The sequence below is a fragment of the Loxodonta africana genome, chromosome 27 (assembly GCF_030014295.1).
Source record: "Loxodonta africana isolate mLoxAfr1 chromosome 27, mLoxAfr1.hap2, whole genome shotgun sequence".
NCBI classification, from domain to species: Eukaryota; Metazoa; Chordata; class Mammalia; order Proboscidea; family Elephantidae; genus Loxodonta; species Loxodonta africana.
This window is the reverse complement of record NC_087368.1, coordinates 32,896,214-32,915,032: the sequence shown is the minus strand read 5'-3', so window position 1 is coordinate 32,915,032 and position 18,819 is coordinate 32,896,214. Positions and strand designations below refer to the sequence as shown.

General features: G+C 44.6%; 1 protein-coding gene across 9 annotated transcripts in view; it reads left to right on the top strand.

The window, feature by feature from the left end:
• The first annotated feature begins 5,141 nt into the window (after positions 1-5,141).
• Positions 5,142-18,819, top strand: part of CLASP2 (cytoplasmic linker associated protein 2) — a 186,655-nt gene continuing 172,977 nt past the window's right edge. For all 9 annotated transcript variants that reach the window (XM_064277442.1, XM_064277439.1, XM_064277447.1 and 6 more), the window contains exons 1-2: positions 5,142-5,351; positions 14,782-14,860. In XM_064277442.1, coding sequence (XP_064133512.1) covers positions 5,157-5,351; positions 14,782-14,860 — 274 coding nt within the window. In that variant the 5' untranslated portion in view covers positions 5,142-5,156. The remainder of the gene's footprint in view (positions 5,352-14,781; positions 14,861-18,819) is intronic.

Genomic DNA, 18,819 nt, shown 5'->3' with positions numbered 1-18,819 from the left:
TTACGGAAGCTCAGAAAGGTGAATAGAGACAACCCAGGCCGAGAACAGGGGTCGCTTTTGGTCATAGGGACAAGCAGGCTGAATTTGGAACCCAGAGTTGCAATTTTTTTTTTTTTATTAACTTTTATTGAGCTTCAAGTCAACGTTTACAAATCAAGTCAGACTGTCACATGTAAGTTTATATACACCTTACTCCGTACTCCCACTTGCTCTCCCCCTGATGTGTCAGCCCTTCCAGTCTCTCTATCCTCCCATCCCCCCTCCAGACAGGAGATGCCAACACAATCTCAAGTGTCCACCTGATATAATTAGCTCACCCTTCATCAGCATCTCTCTCCTACCCACTGTCCAGTCCCTTTCATGTCTGATGAGTTGTCTTCGGGAATTGTTCCTGTCCTGGGCCAACAGAAGGTTTGGGGACCATGACCGCCGGGATTCCTCTAGTCTCAGTCAGACCATTAAGTCTGGTCTTTTTGTGAGAATTTGGAGTCTGCATCCCACTGATCTCCTGCTCCCTCAGGGGTTCTCTGTTGTGCTCCCTGTCAGGGCAGTCATCGGTTGTGGCCAGGCACCATCTAGTTCTTCTGGTCTCAGGGTGATGTAGGTCTCTGGTTCATGTGGCCCTTTCTGTCTCTTGGGCTCTTAGTTATCGTGTGACCTTGGTGTTCTTCATTCTCCTTTGATTCAGGTGGGTTGAGACCAATTGATGCATCTTAGATGGCCGCTTCTTAGCATTTAAGACCCCAGACGCCACATTTCAAAGTGGGATGCAGAATGTTTTCATAATAGAATTATTTTGCCAATTGACTTAGAAGTCCCCTTAAACCATGGTCCCCAAACCACCGCCCTTGCTCTGCTGACCTTTGAAGCATTCATTTTATCCCAGAAACTTCTTTGCTTTTGGTCCAGTCCAGTTGAGCTGACCTTCCATGTATTGAGTATTGTCCTTCCCTTCACCTAAAGCAGTTATTATCTACTAATTAATCAGTAAAAAACCCTCTCCCACCCTCCCTCCCTCCCCCCGTTACCACAAAAGTATGTGTTCTCAGTTTATACTATTTCTCAAGATCTTATAATAGTGGTCTTATACAATATTTGTCCTTTTCAGAGTTGCAATTTTTGTTTTAGTTTTTATACCACACACTCCAACCAAAAAAAAAAAAAATCCCATTGCCGTCAAGTCAGTTTTGACTCATAGGGTAGATAGGGTTTCCAAGGCTGTAGTCTTTACGGAAGCAGACTGCTATCTTTCTACTGTGGAGTGGCTGGTGGGTTTGAACTGCCAACCTTTTGGTTAGCAGCCAAGCACTTTAACCACTATGCCACCAGGGCTCCTTTCATACCACAGCTGGCCACCAGCAACTAAAGCGTTGGCTTGTTGTGGTCAGAACCCTCTTAAATTTCTTCTGCAACCCTTTTAGAATGGGACTTTAGGCACCCAAGGGATAGTTACCACAGTTTACTTGATGGAGGCCCAGTTTCAAGGAAATCACAGCCAATTAAAGACGGAAGAAACTTTAGAATACAATTCAATGGAAAATACAGAAAAATAGAAAAAGTTTCTGAACAAAAATAGAAAACAGGTTATCTTGAATTCGGAGATTCTGTTTCTTTTATTATTATTATTTAGCTGTTGTGAACATTTCAAATGCCAATTTTTGTTTAATTCATTCACTCATCCAACTTAAATTGATTGAGCACCCATTATTTGTGTTTACTAGGGAGTAAACTGTCAGGAAGATACAGTGTGGATTTAGAATGTATTATAGACCACCCTGGGGCAGTGCTGGTTCAGTGGTAGAATTCTCGCCTTTCACGTGGGAGACCCAGGTTGATTCCCGGCCACTGCACCTCGGGTGCAGCCACCACTCATCATCAGTGGAGGCTTCTGCGTTGTTATGATGCTAAACAGGTTCCCACAGAGCTTCTGGACTAAGATGGGCTGGGAAGAAAGGCCTGGTGACCTGATTCTGAAAATCAGTTGGTGAAAACCCTATGGGTCACAACAGTCCAAACTCCAGCCGATCGTAGGAATGCCCAGGATCCGGCAGAGTTTAGTTTGGTTGTATTGTGCTTGGGGTCGCCATGAGTCAGAGGCCAACTCCACAGCGGCCAGCAACACAGACCACGTCACACCCACTGGACTAGCTAAACCTGATAACCCTGACCGCACCAGCTGTTGCCTGGACGTAGAGCAACTCGGTCCCTAAACACGGGTGCTAGAAGTGTCATCCGGCTCAGCCACTTTGGAAAACTGTCGGTTTACAGCCAGCTGCTGTGGGGTAGACTCTGACTCACGGGGACCCCACGTGTGTCAGAGCAGAACTGTGCTGCATAGAATTCTTCAAGAGCTGTTTTTTCAGGAAGTATCACTCTAGGCCTTTCTCCTGGGGCACCTCTGGGTATGCTCAAGCCACCAACCTTCAAGGCAGCTTCTGAGCGCTGCTAACCGTTTGCACCACCAGGGACTCCGCGCTTATCCTACCTGTTAAACCCCCTGACCTTGAGTTGATTCCAACTCGTAACAACCTTACAGGACAGAGCAGAACTGCCCCACAGAGTTTCTAAGGCTGTCGTCTTTAAGAAGCAGATCGCCACATCTTTTTCCCACATTTTTTCCCCACAGAATGGCTGGTGGGTTCAAACTGCTGACCTTCCAGTTAGCAGCCAATTGCTTAAACACTGTGCCACCAGGGCCCCACACTTACCCTAAGACCTAGTAATTACACTCCTAGGTGCCTAGGTATTTACTGAAAAGAAATGAAAACATACGTTCATACAGAGACTTTTTCCGGAATGGTCGCAGCAGCTTTATTCATAATTGTCAAACGTTGGCAACAGTCCGAATGTCCATCAACAGATGAATGGATAAACAAGTTGTGGTATTGTGTATCTATGGGGTGGGTATGAGTCAGAATAGACTCTTCGGCAAGTTTTTTTTTTTTTTTTTTTTAATGAATATACAATGGAATACTACTTAACAAGAAATTAGTGATAAACCAACAACACGAATCAATTTCAAAACATTATGCTAAGCTAAAGAAGTCAAACTCAAGAAGTTCCTACTATATGAGGTTATGTGTGAAGTTCAAAGGCATGAAAAATTATGCTGTGGTAGTAGACATCAGGTTTGCATTTCGTGGTGAATGTGTGGCTACTGACTGGGTAGCCTCATGATGGAACCTTCTGGGGTGATGCAGATGTGCTGGATCTTGACTGGGGTGGTGGTTTCAGGGTGAATATATTTGTCAAACCTCACGGACTGTACACTTAAAATCTGTGTTTTGCAGAAGAGAATTTCAAATTCTCGTGGAATCCACAATTTCTGGAGCCATTGAGGCCAGATGACCCCCTGAAACTATTACCCTGAGGAAATCTTTAAACCTTGAACCAAAGCTATCCCCTGAAGTCATCTTTGAACCAAATAATAGCTTAGCCTAATTAGAATAGAATGCCTGCATTGAGCATTACCCTGCTTTAAAGAATTATCTATACGGGATCAAACTGACAACAACTTGAAAAGATAGATGAGAAGCTTGGGGGGGCAGTAAGTTTGTATTAACGATGGTGAAGTAGTTTGGAAAAGGTTGCCAGGAAAGGTGGCACAACTTGAAGGATGTGAACACCACTGATTTTGTCCACGTTGTTGTATATATTTTTACACAACACAGTTAAAAACCTGTGCATTTTACTCTATATAAATTAAACCTTTAAAAAAAAAGGTATTACAGCGTGATTTGACTGTATGTGGTGGTTGGAAGTAGGAGGTCACACTATTTTCTATGAAGAAGGTTATTAAAGGACATTTTGCAAGGTTTTTTTAAAATTGTGTTTTAGGTGTAAGTTTACAGCACAAATTAGTTTCTCACTCGAATACTTTACAAATTATTTTGTGACATTGGTTGCAATCCTGGCATTGTCTCACGCACCCCCTTTCCCGTTCCACCCCGGTCCCCCCGTGTCCATTCGTCCAGTTTTCCCGTCCCTTCCTGCCTTCTTGGCTTTGCTTTTGGGCAGGTGTTGCCCATCTGGTTTCCTATAACTGAGCTGAGAAGCACGTTCCTGACGTGAGTTACCGTTTTAGAGGCCTGTTTAATCTTTGGCTGAAAGGTGGACTTCTGGGGTGATTTCAGTTCTGAGTTATCGGGCTGTCCGGGGCCATAGTCTCGGGTTCTTCCGTGCAAGGTTTTAGTTTTCATGGTTGTGGGGTGGGAAAGGAGGGTCCAGGTATCAGACATCTCAGGAGCAGCGGGAAAGCGCTCCCACGTCTCCCAGCCCGAGGAAGGGCGCCAGATGGAGACCGGGGCAGCCTCCCGCGAAGCGCCCCGCCGCCCCCCGGCCCCGCCGTCCCCCGTGTCCCCGCCGCCCCCCGGCCCCGCCACGGCCCACCCCGTGTCCCCAACCCCGCCGCCCCCCGGCCCCGCCATGGCCGACCCCCCCGTGTCCCCGCCGCCCCCCGTGTCCCCGCCGCCCCCCGTGTCCCCGCCGCCCCCCGGCCCCGCCATGGCCGGCCCCCCCGTGTCCCCGCCGCCCCCCGGCCCCGCCATGGCCGACCCCCCCGTGTCCCCGCCGCCCCCCGTGTCCCCGCCGCCCCCCGGCCCCGCCATGGCCGACCCCCCCGTGTCCCCGCCGCCCCCCGTGTCCCCGCCGTCCCCCGTGTCCCCGCCGCCCCCCGGCCCCGCCACGGCCCACCCCGTGTCCCCAACCCCGCCGCCCCCCGGCCCCGCCATGGCCGACCCCCCCGTGTCCCCGCCGCCCCCCGTGTCCCCGCCGCCCCCCGTGTCCCCGCCGCCCCCCGTGTCCCCGCCGCCCCCCGGCCCCGCCATGGCCGACCCCCCCGTGTCCCCGCCGCCCCCCGTGTCCCCGCCGCCCCCCGGCCCCGCCATGGCCGACTCCGCCATTGCCGACCTCGAGCCGGACGGCGGGCTCCCGGCGGCGCCGCGCTGACGTCACACGCGCGCTGACGTCGCCGGCGGCCGCGGCCTCTGAAGCGGGCTGGGGCTCGGGGGGCGCCGAGTTTGACTAGTTCGGGGGCCGCCGGGCGCTCGGCGCCGCTCCCGCCGCCCGCTGCGCCCCGACCCGCTCCGGCGGGGCCCGCACCGGCGGCTGGCGGCGCTCGGCGGAGGTCGGCCCCTCGCCGGCCGGCGGCGGCGGCCATGGAGCCGCGCAGCATGGAGTACTTCAGCGCCCAGGTGCAGCAGAAGGACGTGGGCGGCCGGCTGCAGGGCGGCCAGGAGCTGCTGCTCTACCTCGCCAGCCCCGGCGCCCTCCCCGACCTGGACGAGGACCCGGGCCGCCTGGGCAAGACCGTGGACGCGCTCACCGGCTGGGTGGGCTCCAGCAACTACCGGGTGAGCGGCGCCGCCGGCGGGCACGCCCTCCGCGGCCGGCCCTTTAATCCGGGACCGGAGCGCCCGGAGGCGGCGGCACGGCCGGTGGGGCCCGCCCGGGAGGGGACCCCGCAGCCCCGGGGACCCCAGGGGCGCCCCGCGGGCGAGCCTGCCGCTCCGGACGCCGGCGGGGACCGGCTGCCCGCCGCCGGCAGGTTTTCCCACGTTTCTGAGCAGTTGGGACAGACCTCGCGATTCCACTGCACGTTGTGGGGCTAACGCGGGACTGGGACCCAGTGCTGATCGCTGGTACAAAGTCCCCGATAACTTACTTAAAATACAGGGCTGGAAGACTCTTTTCCGTTTTACATACCTCTGTAAACACCACCCTGACCAGGACAGCGCATGAAGCCAGTGTTTAAGTTGGAAAGAGATGTCCAAGTTACCCCTCCTAATTTTTTTTTTTAATTCTACCTGATATCTCGTTTCTTTTTTTCTTTTATAATTTTTACGTCTGGGAGGTTGTGCTCTTGGTCTCTCAAGCATCTTTAGGATTTAATCTGGTGTCTGATCGCGTTTACCGTTACATCTGATGAAAAGGTGCTGACCTCATGGCGTTACTTATCTGCTTTGTAGTTTATTGACGGCGGAAATGAGTTGAGCGCTCTCTGATTTTGCCTTGCCGCAGTTGAGAACTGATTCGGATTTGAAACCGTGTCATAGCAGACTGGGCTGATGCTGAGAAAAAAAAAGGATGAGGTACAAGAAGGAATGAGTGTTTCTGGAGTCTGTAGTAGGCTGGCTTTAATGCAGCCACGTTGGGAGACAAGATAAAAATTCTGTCGTTAGTATGTACTGTAGTTGTTGGAAACCCTGGTGGCGTAGTGGTTAAGGCTGCTAACCAAAGGGTCGGCAGTTCAGATCCACCAGGCGCTCCTTGGAAACTCTATGGGGCAGTTCTGCTCTGTCCTGTAGGGTCGCTCTGAGTCGGAATCGGTTCGATGGCACTGGGTTGGTGGTTGTTGGCAGTTACTTTTCTTTCTAGTCTTCTGGTGGCAGTGTTGGTTTAAAATGTTGACTTGAACCTCCCGTGAATGAAGAGATTCTTTTTAGCAGTTTGTCCTTATAACCCAGGGATAGCCTGTAGTTTTTGAGAGCTTTCGTCCACGTAGTAAAGAAAGGCAAACTCCAGAATCATTATGCAGATTTAATGGTGAAACCTGTATGAGTTTTGGAATGGCTTGATTTTTGATTTACAAGGAAAATATAAACAGTTTGAGCTAACTGCCTTGAGCTCTATTACATACCATTTTTTTTTAAAAGTTTGGAAAAAGTTAATATTTAATAAGCTATTATTACCATTTGTGGGGGATTATTCTTATTTCTTTGGAAGAAACAGCTGAATTTACTTACCCTGCAAGAAAGGCACGTACGGACGGTACACTCCGGATAGTCGTTTTTATGCTGTAGCGTAGGCTGTTGTGGACAGTCAGCTCTTGACGTCTGGCCTCCCTTCCCAAGTGAAGCTTGCCCGGCTGCCTCCTTCTGCACTGGCTGCAGCGAATTGGCTTTGGGCCGTTTTCCTCCTCAGATGTACCATCAGTCCACAACGGCTGGGCAGTCCAATCTCTTGAAACATACTCTTGGCTTTTATGATACCACATTATACCCATTTTTCTTTTACGTCTTAAGCATTACTTCCACCTAGTGCTGTTTTTCCTTTAGCTGATCCTTCTTGTCCTTAGGTGCCGTCTAGTTGATTTTCAACTCATAGTGTCCCCGTGTGACAGAGCAGAACTGCCCCATAGGGTTTTGGTTGTTGGGTAATCCTTACAGAAGCAGATTGCCGATCTTTATCCATCCGTCCAGAGTCTGTCCTACCTGCTCATCTCTTTTTAGCATACATTTTCTTGCCAGACTCAGTGGCCTGAGACAATTCCAGCCATCAGAAGAGAACTGCCACAGGCCCCCTCCACCTCATCTACACACTTCCCTGTAGCTGTACCCTCACATCCACCTTCCTTCCCATCACAATGAATGGATGGTCTGTGTTCCTTACTAATTCCAATCCCTAAATGTGTGTCAGGTCCCATCTCTTCTTGCCTGCTTAGGGACACCGATCCATCAGCTCTGCGCTGTCTTTCTGAATCATTAGTTCTCTTTTTTCCACTGAATTCTGTAATATTAAAACTCTTCTCTGCCATTGTGAGGTAGAGAGTATTCTTATTAGTCTATTACTTTTTTTTTCTCCGCACTTTTTTTTTTTTTTTAATTTTGTGCTTCAGGTGAAAGTTTACAGCTCAAGGTAAATTCTTGTTCAAAAATATATACACATACTGTTTTGTGACATTGGTTGCAATCCCCACAACGTGATCGCATGCCCCCCTTTTCCACCCCAGGCTCCCTGTGTCCATTTGTCCAGTTCCTGTCCCTTCCTGCCTTCCAGTCTTGCTTTTGGACAGGAGTTGCCCATGTGGTCTCATGTATTTGATTAACTAAGAAGGACATTCCTCACATGTGTTATTTTTTGTTTTATAGTCCTGTGTAATTTTTGTCTGAAAAGTGAGCTTTGAGATTGGTTTCGGTTCTCAGTGTAGCAGAGTGTCCAGGGGTCATAGTCTTGGGGGTTCCCCCAATCTCTGTCAGACCAGTAAGTCTGGTCTTTTTTTGTATAGTCTATTAGTTTTATAAACTAAGTTACACAACTAAACAAACAAAAAAACAAACCCATTGCTGTTGAATAGATTTTAACTCCTAGCAACTCTATAGGACAGAGTAGAACTGTCCCGCAAGGTTTCCAAGACTAGTCCTTACAGAAGCAGACTGCCACATCTTTCTTCTGCAGAGTGGCTGGTGGATTCGAACCACTGACTTTCCGGTTAGCAGCTGAGCATTTAACCACTGTGCTACTAGAGCTCCTTAGTTACTCAACTAGGTTATCATTTTTTACTCAAGGTACAATGAAATATATTTAACTCTTTTTTTTTTTAAAGTATATTGTAGACATTTTTGAACATAACCACAAAGAGAATTGTACTTACATTTTAAATTATTTCAACTAAAATATAATTTTTTGGCTTTGAAATTACTTCAGTTTTTTTTTGTTACCTTTATTTTTTTTCCTTAAAGTGTTTTTTAAAAATTTTTATTTTGCTTTAAGTGAAAGTTTACAAATCAAGTCACTCTCTCATACAAAAATTTATGTACGCCTTGCTGTATACCCCTAGTTGCTCTGCCCCTAATGAGACAGCACCCTCCTTTCCATTCTCTCGTTCCGTGTCCATTCGGCCAGCTTCTCACCCCCTCTGCCCTCTCATCTCCCCTCCAGACAGGACCTGCCCACACAGTCTTATGTGTCTACTTGATCCAAGGAGCTCAATCCTCACCAGTATCATTTTCTATCCCATAGTCCAGTCCAGTCCCTGTCTGAAGAGTTGTCTTTGGGAATGGTTCCTATCTTGGGCTAACAGAAGGTCTGGGGGCCATGACCACTGGGGTCCTTCTAGTCTCAGTCAGACCATTAACTCTGGTCTTTTTACAAGAATTTGAGGTCTGCATCCCACTGCTCCCCTGCTCCCTCAGGGGTTCTCTGTTGTGTTCCCTGTCAGGGCAGGCATCGGTTGTAGCCGGGCACCATCTAGTTCTTCTGGTCTCAGGCTGATGGAGTCTCCGGTTTATGTGGCCCTTTCATTTCAGTCTCTCGGGCTCATAAGTACCTTGTATCTTTGGTGTTCTCCATTCTCCTTTGTTCCAGGTGGGTTGAGACCAATTGATGCATCTCAGATGGCTGCTTGCTAGCGTTTAAGACCCCAGATGCCACTCTCCAAAGTGGGATGCATAATGTTTTCTTAGTAGATTTTATTATGCCACTTGACCTAGATGTCCCCTGAAACCATGGTCCCCAAACCCCCACCTCTGCTACGCTGTCCTTCGAAGTGTTCAGTTTATTCAGGAAACTGCTTTTGGTTTAGTCCAGTTGTGCTGACCTCTCCTGTATTGTGTGTTGTCTTTCCCTTCTACTATCTAATTAGTGATTACCCTCTCCCTCCCTTACTCCCCACTCTCATAACCATCAAAGAATATTTTCTTCTCTGTTTAAACTATTTCTCGAGTTCTTATGATAGTGGTCTCATACAATATTTGTCCTTTTGCAACAGACTAATTTCACTCGGCATAATGACGTCCAGATTCCTCCATGTTATGAAATGTTTCACAGATTCATAATTGTTCTTCATCGATGCGAAGTATTCCATTGTGTGAATATACCATAATTTATTTATCCGTTCATCCATTGATGGGCACCTTGGTTGCTTCCATCTTTTTGCTATTGTAAACAGTGCTGCAGTGAACATGGGTGTGCATGTATCTGTCCGTGTAAAGGCCCTTATCTCACTAGGATATATTCCAAGGGATGGGATTGCTGGATTGTGTGGTAGTTCTGTTTCTAGCTTTTTAAGGAAGCGCCAAATCGATTTCCAAAGTGGTTGTCTCATTTTACATTCCCACCAGCAGTGTATAAGTGTTCCAATCTCTCCACAACCTCTCCAACATTTATTATTTTGTGTTTTTTGAATTAATGCCAGCCTTGTTGGAGTGAGATAGAGTCTCATTGTAGTTTCGATTTGTATTTCTCTAATGGCTAATGATCCTGAGCATTTCCTCATGTAGCTACCTGAATGTCTTTAGTGAAGTGCCTGTTCATATCCTTTGCCCATTTTATAATTGGGTTATTTGTCTTTTTTGTAGTTGAGTTTTTGTTGTATCACGTAGATTTTACAGATCAGATGCTGGTCAGAAATGTCATAGCTAAAAACTTTTTCCCAGTCTGTAGGTAATCTTTTTACTCTTTTGGCGAAGTCTTTGGATGAGGAAAGTACTTCAAATTTTGAACGTCTTAACTTACAGAGTATATTACGTTTATTGATTTAACAACTAATGACTGCCTTTTATATGCTGGACACTGTTCTAGATGTGGAGAATCTATTTGTGAACAAGACAAGCCAGGCTCATTCATTCAATCTTCAGATATTGATTGAGGGCCTCTTACCTATAGGCACTCACTCTTCTAGGCACTGCAGATGCAATAGTGAAAAATAAAAAAAGACAAATTCCTAACATTGTGGAGTTAGATTTTAGTTGGGGGAGAGAAATAAGCAAGATAAATAAGTAAAATTTATAATATATTTGATAGTGATAAATGCTTTGGCGACAAAGCAGTGAAGGGAATAGGGGGCGCTGGGGAGGGTGGTTGGAAATTTCAACAGTTGATATTGAAGAGCTTGCTGACTGGATGGGAGAGAGAGATCCCCGCTGTCATGGAGATGATATAGAAAGAGGTAGACAGACAAAAATACAAATTAGATAATTTCAGTTAACAAGGGTAGGTAAATCAGCATGTTGAAAGAAATAGGGTAAGACGGGGCTCCATTTTGGGTGGTCAAGGAAGTCAGATGACATTTGAGTACAGGCATGAAGGAAATATGTTGTTCCTGTAGGGTCGCTGTGAGTCAAAGTAGACCCAGCGGCACACGACAACGTCAACAATTTTTGACTTTGAGGAACTGCCACACTATATTTCAAAGTGGCTGTACCATTTTATAGGGTCACTATGCATTGGAATCAACTCGACGGCGGTGGGTTTATACTATTTTATGTTCCTGCCAGCAGTGTAGGAAGGTTCTGATAACATCACAATTTTGTCAGCAGCTATTATTGTCTTTTTGATTCTAGCCTTCCTGGTGGGTGTGAAGTGGCGTCTAATTGTGCAGTAGGCATTTCTCTGATGACCAGTGATGTTGAGCATGTTTTCGTGTGCTTATTGGCTTTTGTATATCTTCTTTGAAGAAATGTCTATTCAGATCCTTTATCCATTTTTAATTGTGTTATTTGTTTTTATTATTGAATGTTTAAGAGTTTTCACACATTCTAGATAGCAGTCCCTTATCAGGCATGTAATTTGCTAAGATTCCCTTCCGTTCTGTGGATTGTCTTTTTACTTTCTTAATAGTGTTCTTTGAAGCACAAAAGGTTTTAATGTTGATGAAGTCAAATTTATATATTTTTTTCTTTTGTTGCTTATGCATTTGGTGTCATGTCTAGGAAAGCATTGCCAAGACCATGAAGATTCATGCCTATGTTTTCTTCTAAGAGCTTTATAGTTTTAGCTCTTAAATTTAGGTCTTTGATCCATTTTGAGCTAATTTAAAAAAAATTTTTTTTTCTTGAGGTGTCGAGTTACTTTTTGAATATGGTGTGAGGTAAGGGTCCAGCTTTATTCTTTTGCATGCGGATATCCAGCTGTCTCAGCATTACCTTTGGAAAAGACGGTTCTTTCCTCATTGAATGGTCTTGACACTCTTATCAAAAATCACTTGACCACAAATAAGTTTATTTCTGCTCTCTCAATTCTGTGCCATTAATGTATATTTATATATATCTATAACAAACATTATGATAAATGAAGAAATTGAAGTCAGTGGTTTCATTCTACTTTGATTAATAGTGTGCATGGAAGCAGCAGTCATGAAATAAAATAGCATATTATATTGGGCAAATCTGCTGCGAAAGAACTCACTAACATTTTCAAAAGCAGTCACTTTGATGACTGAGGTGTGCCTGACCCGAGGCTTTATCTTTTCAGTCGCCTCCTATGCATGAGAAAGCTGGACAGTGAAGAAGGAAGGTAGAAGAGTTTGATGCATTTGAACTGTGTTGTTGGTGAAAAATATTGAACATAATATGGACAGCCAGAAGAACAAATAAGTCAGTCTTAGAAGAAATATAACCAGAATGCTCCTTACAAGCGAGGATGGCGAGACTCGGTTACCTTGGACATGTCACCAGGAAAGGCCAATGACTAGAAAAGAATATCGTGTTTGGTAAAGTAGGGGGTCAGTGAAAAGGGAAACCTTCAGTCAGATGGGCTGACAGAGTGGACACAGCAATGGACTCAGATATACAAACGATCATGAAGGTGGTGCAGAACCGGGCAGTGTTCCCTTCTGGTATACGTAAGGTTGCCGTGAGCCTCTGTGGACTCAACAGCAATGAGGTATATGTTTAGTCTTAGGCCAGCATCGCGCTGTTTTGATTACTATTGCTTTGTACTAAGTTTTGAACTCAGGAAGTGTGAGTCCTCCAACTGTTCTGTTCTTTTTAAAGATCGTTCTGGCTATTCTGGGTCCCTTGCGATTCCATGTGATTTTTAATGTCAGCTTACCAGTTTCTAAAAAGAAGCCAGGCGGGATTCTAATAGGAATAGGCTTGAGTTTGGGTGAGTACTGCCGTCTTAACAATATTGCCTTCTGATCCATTAACATGGGATGTTTTTCCATTTGTTTAGACCTTGTTAATTTCTTTCAACAATGTTTTATAGTTTTCAGACTGTAAGTTTTGTACTTTTTGTTAAAGTTATTACTCAGTATTCTTTTTGATGCTGTTGTAAATAGAATTTTTTTTTAATTTCATTTTTGTATTGTTTATTGTGAATGTATAAAAGTAACTGATTTTTGTTTATTGATCTTGTATCCCACAACCTTGCTGAACTAGTTTATTGGTTCTAATTGTATTTTAGTGAATTCCTCAGGATTTTCTCTATATAATAATTTTCTGTCATGCAGATAGAGGTAGTTTTACTTCTTCCTTTCCATCTGGATGTCTTTTAACTCTCTTTCATGCCTAATCGCCCAGGCTAAACCTCCAATACAGCGTTGAATAGAAGTGGTGAAATCAGACATCCTTGTCCTGTTCCTGATCTTAGGAGGAAAGTATCCAGCCTTTCACTGTTAAGTATGATTTGAAAAAAAAAAAAGTGCCATAGAATTAATTCTCACTCATAGCGACCCTATAGGACAGAGTAGAGCTGCTCCATAGGGTTTCTAAGGAGGAGCTTGTAGATGTGAACTGCCTGTCTTTTTGTCAGCAGCCAAGGCCTTAACCACTTGACACCAGGGTTCCTGTTAAGTATGACAGCTGTGGTTGTTTGCAGGTGCCCTTTATTAAGTCGAGGAAGTTTTTCTTTTTCCCTAGTGTGTTGAGTGTATCGTGAAAGCAGTTGGATTTTTGTCAAATGCTTTTCTATTGAGATGATCATGTGGTTTTTGTTTTTTATTCCAGGATGCCTTGTAGTACCTTAATTGATTTTTAAACGTTAAACTAACCTTGAATTTCTGGGATAAACCTCGTTTGTTCATGGTGTATGATTCTTTTTATGTTTCTCGATTTGGTTTACTAGGATTTGTTACTAGGATGTGTCTATTTGTAAGTGATATTGCCTGTATTTTTATGTTCATTTTGTTGTCAGCGTAATAATGGCCTCATATAGTAAGTGGTGTTTTATAGTAAGTGGTATACTGGTTAAGTGCTATGGCTGCTAACCTAAAGGTCGGCAGTTCAAATCCACCACGCGCTCCTTGGAAACTCTATGGGGGAGTTCTACTCTGTCCTATAGGGTCGCTATGAGTCGGAATCGACGACGGCAATGGATTTTGGATACGATAGTAAATTGAGAAGTGTTTTCTTCAGTTTTTTTTTTCTTTGAAGAGTTTCTGAAGAAGTATTAATTCTTCTTTAAATGTTTGGTAGAATTTGGCCATCTGGGCCTAGGCTTTTCTTTGTGGATGGTTTTTTGATTTCTGGTTCAGCCTCTTTAGTTGTTAAGCTTGCAGAGGTAAACCCATTTTGACTGTCATCATTATATGTAAGTTTTGCCTGTTCTTGAACTTTATCGATATGGAAGGTGTGGAATGGCATGTATCCTTTGTGCCTGGCTTCTTTTCACTTTGAGATTTGTCTGTTGTTGTATCTAGCACAAATATTAGCAATAGTTCTTCTTGCTGTGTGTTATTCCATTGTATAAATATACAATTATTTATCCATTCTCCCGTCAGCGCACATTTGGATTTTTTTTCCTTTTTTGAATGTTTTTTTGGCTGTAGCTTTAAAGATACTACCAAAGAGTTTTATCAAGTGATTGTATCAGTTTACACTCCCGCCAGGAATGTATAAAAGTTGTGGCTGCTTCGTGTCCTTGTAAACACTTGATGCTGTCGGTCTTTGGAATGTCAGCATCCTGCTGTAGATGTAGCGGTGTCTCCTTGTAGTCTTAATTTGTGTTTACTTGATGCTGTCGGTCTTTGGAATGTCAGCATCCTGCTGTAGATGTAGCGGTGTCTCCTCGTAGTCTTAATTTGTGTTTACTTGATGCCTGATGTCACTGCCCACCGAGGTAACTGAAGATTCAAATTGTGCATTATTATCGGTGTTACTGTCAAACCATCAGAGAACAAGGAGCCCCAAACTCGTGACAGTTCATCCCTAATTACTTCCATCTCCATATTTCTTAAAAGCCTCAGTAGTTTATTATGTGAATGTCTTTAAATGTCAGCAGTTTAAGTGGATTTAAAGTATGCATCTATAATTTGTATTCACTAAAACGCCTTTTTCTTTGTAGGTGTCATTAATGGGATTGGAAATTCTAAGTGCCTTTGTGGATAGATTATCGACACGATTTAAATCCTATGTAGCAATGGGTAAGTTAACTGTATTTATTTTAAAAAATCATCTTGAGAATTAACATAGTGACTTTTTCTTTTTTTTTGGCAAACACATATTCTATTAACTAGTAAAATCCATAGTAACCTTTTTTTATCTGAGATCATTAGCTTTCTGTAAGCGCAAAAACACAAGTTTGTACAACCCAGAGGTCCACCATTTAGCATTTAATTTGCCCAGACATGAAAGATTTTGAGCTTGTTTAAATAAATAATTATATCCCCTTTGAGGCAAAAAACCTGTTAAATATACTGCTAAATAGATTTTTATCTAATGTTTTCACATCTTGTACTTTTTTGTAAAATATGAAAATTTAAAACATAACTCGTAGCAACACTTTTCAGATTGTGTTGAAGGACCAGTTCTGTCACTGCCTATGAAAATATTGCAGACCAATATTTTGTAAAAGACAATAAAAACTAAAAAAATGAAATAAAAAAAGAAAATACAAGGCCCAAGTTTTTATTGTTAGAGTCAAAAAGCAAAGTTACTTTGGTCAGATTAGTTCAGAAATGTTTTATAAACATTCTCAGTTTCTTTACCCCGAGCAGTTTGCACACTGGCTCGGGGCTGCTGGCCACAGTTTGAGTCATACTTATTTACTTACAGTACGTCTGTGGTATAATGCAATAGGGATAACGAAGTGGGGTCTTACCTGTTTTGTAAACCTGAGTGACCTTCACCTGCCTTTCTGAATGCTCTGGTGCATGAACTTGGTCCTATCATATAGCAGTACATCTCAGGGGAACCGCAGATGTTAGAGTGATTTTTCTGTGCGTCAAACTGATACCTCAAAATGTCAGTGTACCATCACACTCAGATCCAGATATCTTTAGTCGGCTTTTTTCTTTATGCTCAGTGTGTCAGCAAATTCTGCCAGTTTCTTCCCTTATTTTTATTTTGTAGCCACCCTTTTGGAGCCCTGGTGGCGCAGTGGTTAAGAGCTTTTCTGCTAATCAAAAGGTTGGCAGTTGGAATCCACCAGCCACTCCTCGGAAGCACTATGGGGCAATTCTGCCCCGTCCTGTAGGGTCACCGTGAGCCAGAATCAACTCAGTGGCAATGGGTTTTGGTTTGGTTCGCCACCCTTTTAGCTGAGGCATCCTAGTAGATTTTCCTATCTTTATTATTCCCCTTATAATCTATACCCTGTTCAAAGTCATCATTTGTATAAATATATTAAAAAATTTTTTTTACTCTGTCAGTCTCCTGTTCAGAATCCTGTGGTAGATGTTAAAAACTCTTCCCCGAAAACACATCTTATTTGCTTGCTTGTTTTAAAACATTTTGAGGCAGTGTTTAAAATTGGGAAGTTATAGATGAAAATTTATATGTCTCGTTTATCTTGAAAACTTTGGCTGCTGCTGCGTCCCTGGCCTTCCAGCCCTGCGTGTGGTTATTGGCTGAGGCCCTGTCACAGCTTCCCTTTGGGGCGGGGCGTGAGCTCTTCATTTCCTAAGTCGGTCTGCTCTCGTCCCCTGGTCACTGAGAGCGTTGGTCACAGAGCGGTAGGGCTGGACGACCGCACGCAGGTTGCAGAGCTGGCTCAGGGTTGCGTTTCCTACACCTCCTTGGCTGTAGGCGTTCGTTTGTGACCTGCCCTGTCGTAGAAGCCCTCTGTTATTAGCTGTTAAAGATGACACTATAAAATTGAGCGTAATTCTAGGACTACGTAGCTGGGTCACTTATTTTTCAGCCACGAGGAGGGCCAGGTGGGGCTCGATGTACTGACCGCTCACACTGAGGCAGTAAGAGCGTTGGCGCCACGATCCTAGTTTGCTGCCTCCCGACACGCTTCTGCTTTCACAACCTTCTCCGGCTTCGCGCTCCGTCCTGCAGGTTCTCCCACCGCGTATGACCCTTCTCCACCCGAATAGCTTTAGTTCTTTGTGATCTTCACCAAGGGCTCTTTATCCACTCCAGCTAATCAGAAACTTGCTCACCCTTTATTTCTAGCTTGTTTATGTCTCCATTGTCCTATTACTTCTGTTTTCAGATCCTCTCCTCTTCTCCATAGTTCTTTCTTTTCCTTTTAAATTCTGATGTCTGGGGACTTTTCAGATTAACCTCATGACATACTGAATTTCTTTACTCCGTGATTCCTGTGCCCTTAAATACTTAACGAATTACGTTACGTTGCCTTTGTTCGTTAGTGTTCTTCATATGTATTTGCTGAGCTAGATACCACATATTTACAAAATCTCGCATACAGTTTGTTAGTTTTAAATCTCCTACTCTGCCTGGTTACCCCGTTCCTCAATATTGTTTTCACTTTGATCTCTAAGTGCTCATCATTGTCCTTCATGGAGCTTGAACTTGTTATGAACTTGAGGGTTGGTGTGGTATAATAGGAAATTTCATCACAGTTTAGCTACCATTTATTGAACGTCCACCTTTTACCCATTTACTGAGCCTGTCCGCTTTACATGCGTGGAAGATTACCTCCCACTATTTCTGATTTTCAAAACAGCCCTGCGAGACAGGCAGTGCACCTGTGCACTCTTGAGGAGGCTCAGAGCTGGACTGAGTCCACAGGGTCCCTGGGAGACAGGCAGTGTACCTGTGCACTCTTGAAGAGGCTCAGAGCTGCACTGAGTCCACAGGGTCCCTGCGAGACAGGCAGTGCACCTGTGCACTCTTGAGGAGGCTCAGAGGTGGACTGAGTCCACAGGGTCCCTGGGAGACAGGCAGTGCACCTGTGCAATCTCGAGGAGGCTCAGAGCTGGGCTGAGTCCACAGGATTTGTGAGACAGGCAGTGCATCTGTGCAGTGTTAAAGAGGCTCAGAGCTGGACTGAGTCCACAGGGTCCCTGAGACAGGCAGTGCACCTATGCACTCCTGAGGAGGCTCAGAGCTGAACTGAGTCCACAGGGTCCCTGGGAGACAGGCAGTGCACCTGTGCACTCTTGAAGAGGCTCAGAGCTGCACTGAGTCCACAGGGTCCCTGCGAGACAGGCAGTACACCTGTGCACTCTTGAGGAGGCTCAGAGCTGGACTGAGTCAACAGGGTCCCTGCGAGACAGGCAGTACACCTGTGCACTCTTGAAGAGGCTCAGAGCTGGACTGAGTCCACAGGGTTAGTTAACTTCCTATCCCTGTCTCAACCCTGAGTCAAGACACCTAAACTTTAGGACCCTGACTGTAAGAGGAAGGGATTAGGTTAAATTTTGTTCTGAAAGTTTTTGATGCTATAACCCTAGATAGATGTAACTTCGTTTCAGTGGTATTGTTTTGGCGTGTTTAGGTTTTTAACTATCTTTATCGGTACTTTTAATGCCCTTTTGCATGAAAAGTGTAAGGGTGTTGTAGAAAAATTGAGAGTCGCATGTAGTTTTAGACATTGTTCCAAAAGGGTGAGGGCTGTATTCATGTAATACTTTAACCCGTACATTTGCATAGTAATCTAAATAATTTTAATTTTTTTCTTATGTGACCACGTGTATTGTGAAGAAATAAAATTTTCAAATAAAGCAGATACACAATTTACATTTAACACTGGTCGCTAACCCAGGTTTTATAACTGAATTCAGTAACCCCAACCAACGCTTTGCTGTTGAGTGGATTCCAACTCATAGTGACCCTATAGGACAGAGTAGAAGTGCCCCGTAGTGTTTCCAGGGAGCAGCTGGTGGATACGAACTGCTGACCTTTTGGTTAGCAGCAGTAGCTCTTAACCACTGCGCCACCGGGGCTCCGAATTCAGTAAAGGATCTTGTATTTTACGAATCCGGAGCAGAGAGTTTTAACCTGAATGGCAATGTATAAAGACTGCTGGAATAGTCAGGATCCTTGGTTTTGTATCTGGCAAAATGGTTTTCATCTCGTTCCATGCTAAGAGAGTAAAATGTACTAACAGGTATGTTTCACGCTTAGTCCATGTTTTACGTTGCAAATTCCAGGCTGTGATAGACTGGTTCACTTGTTTCACAAATTCTCA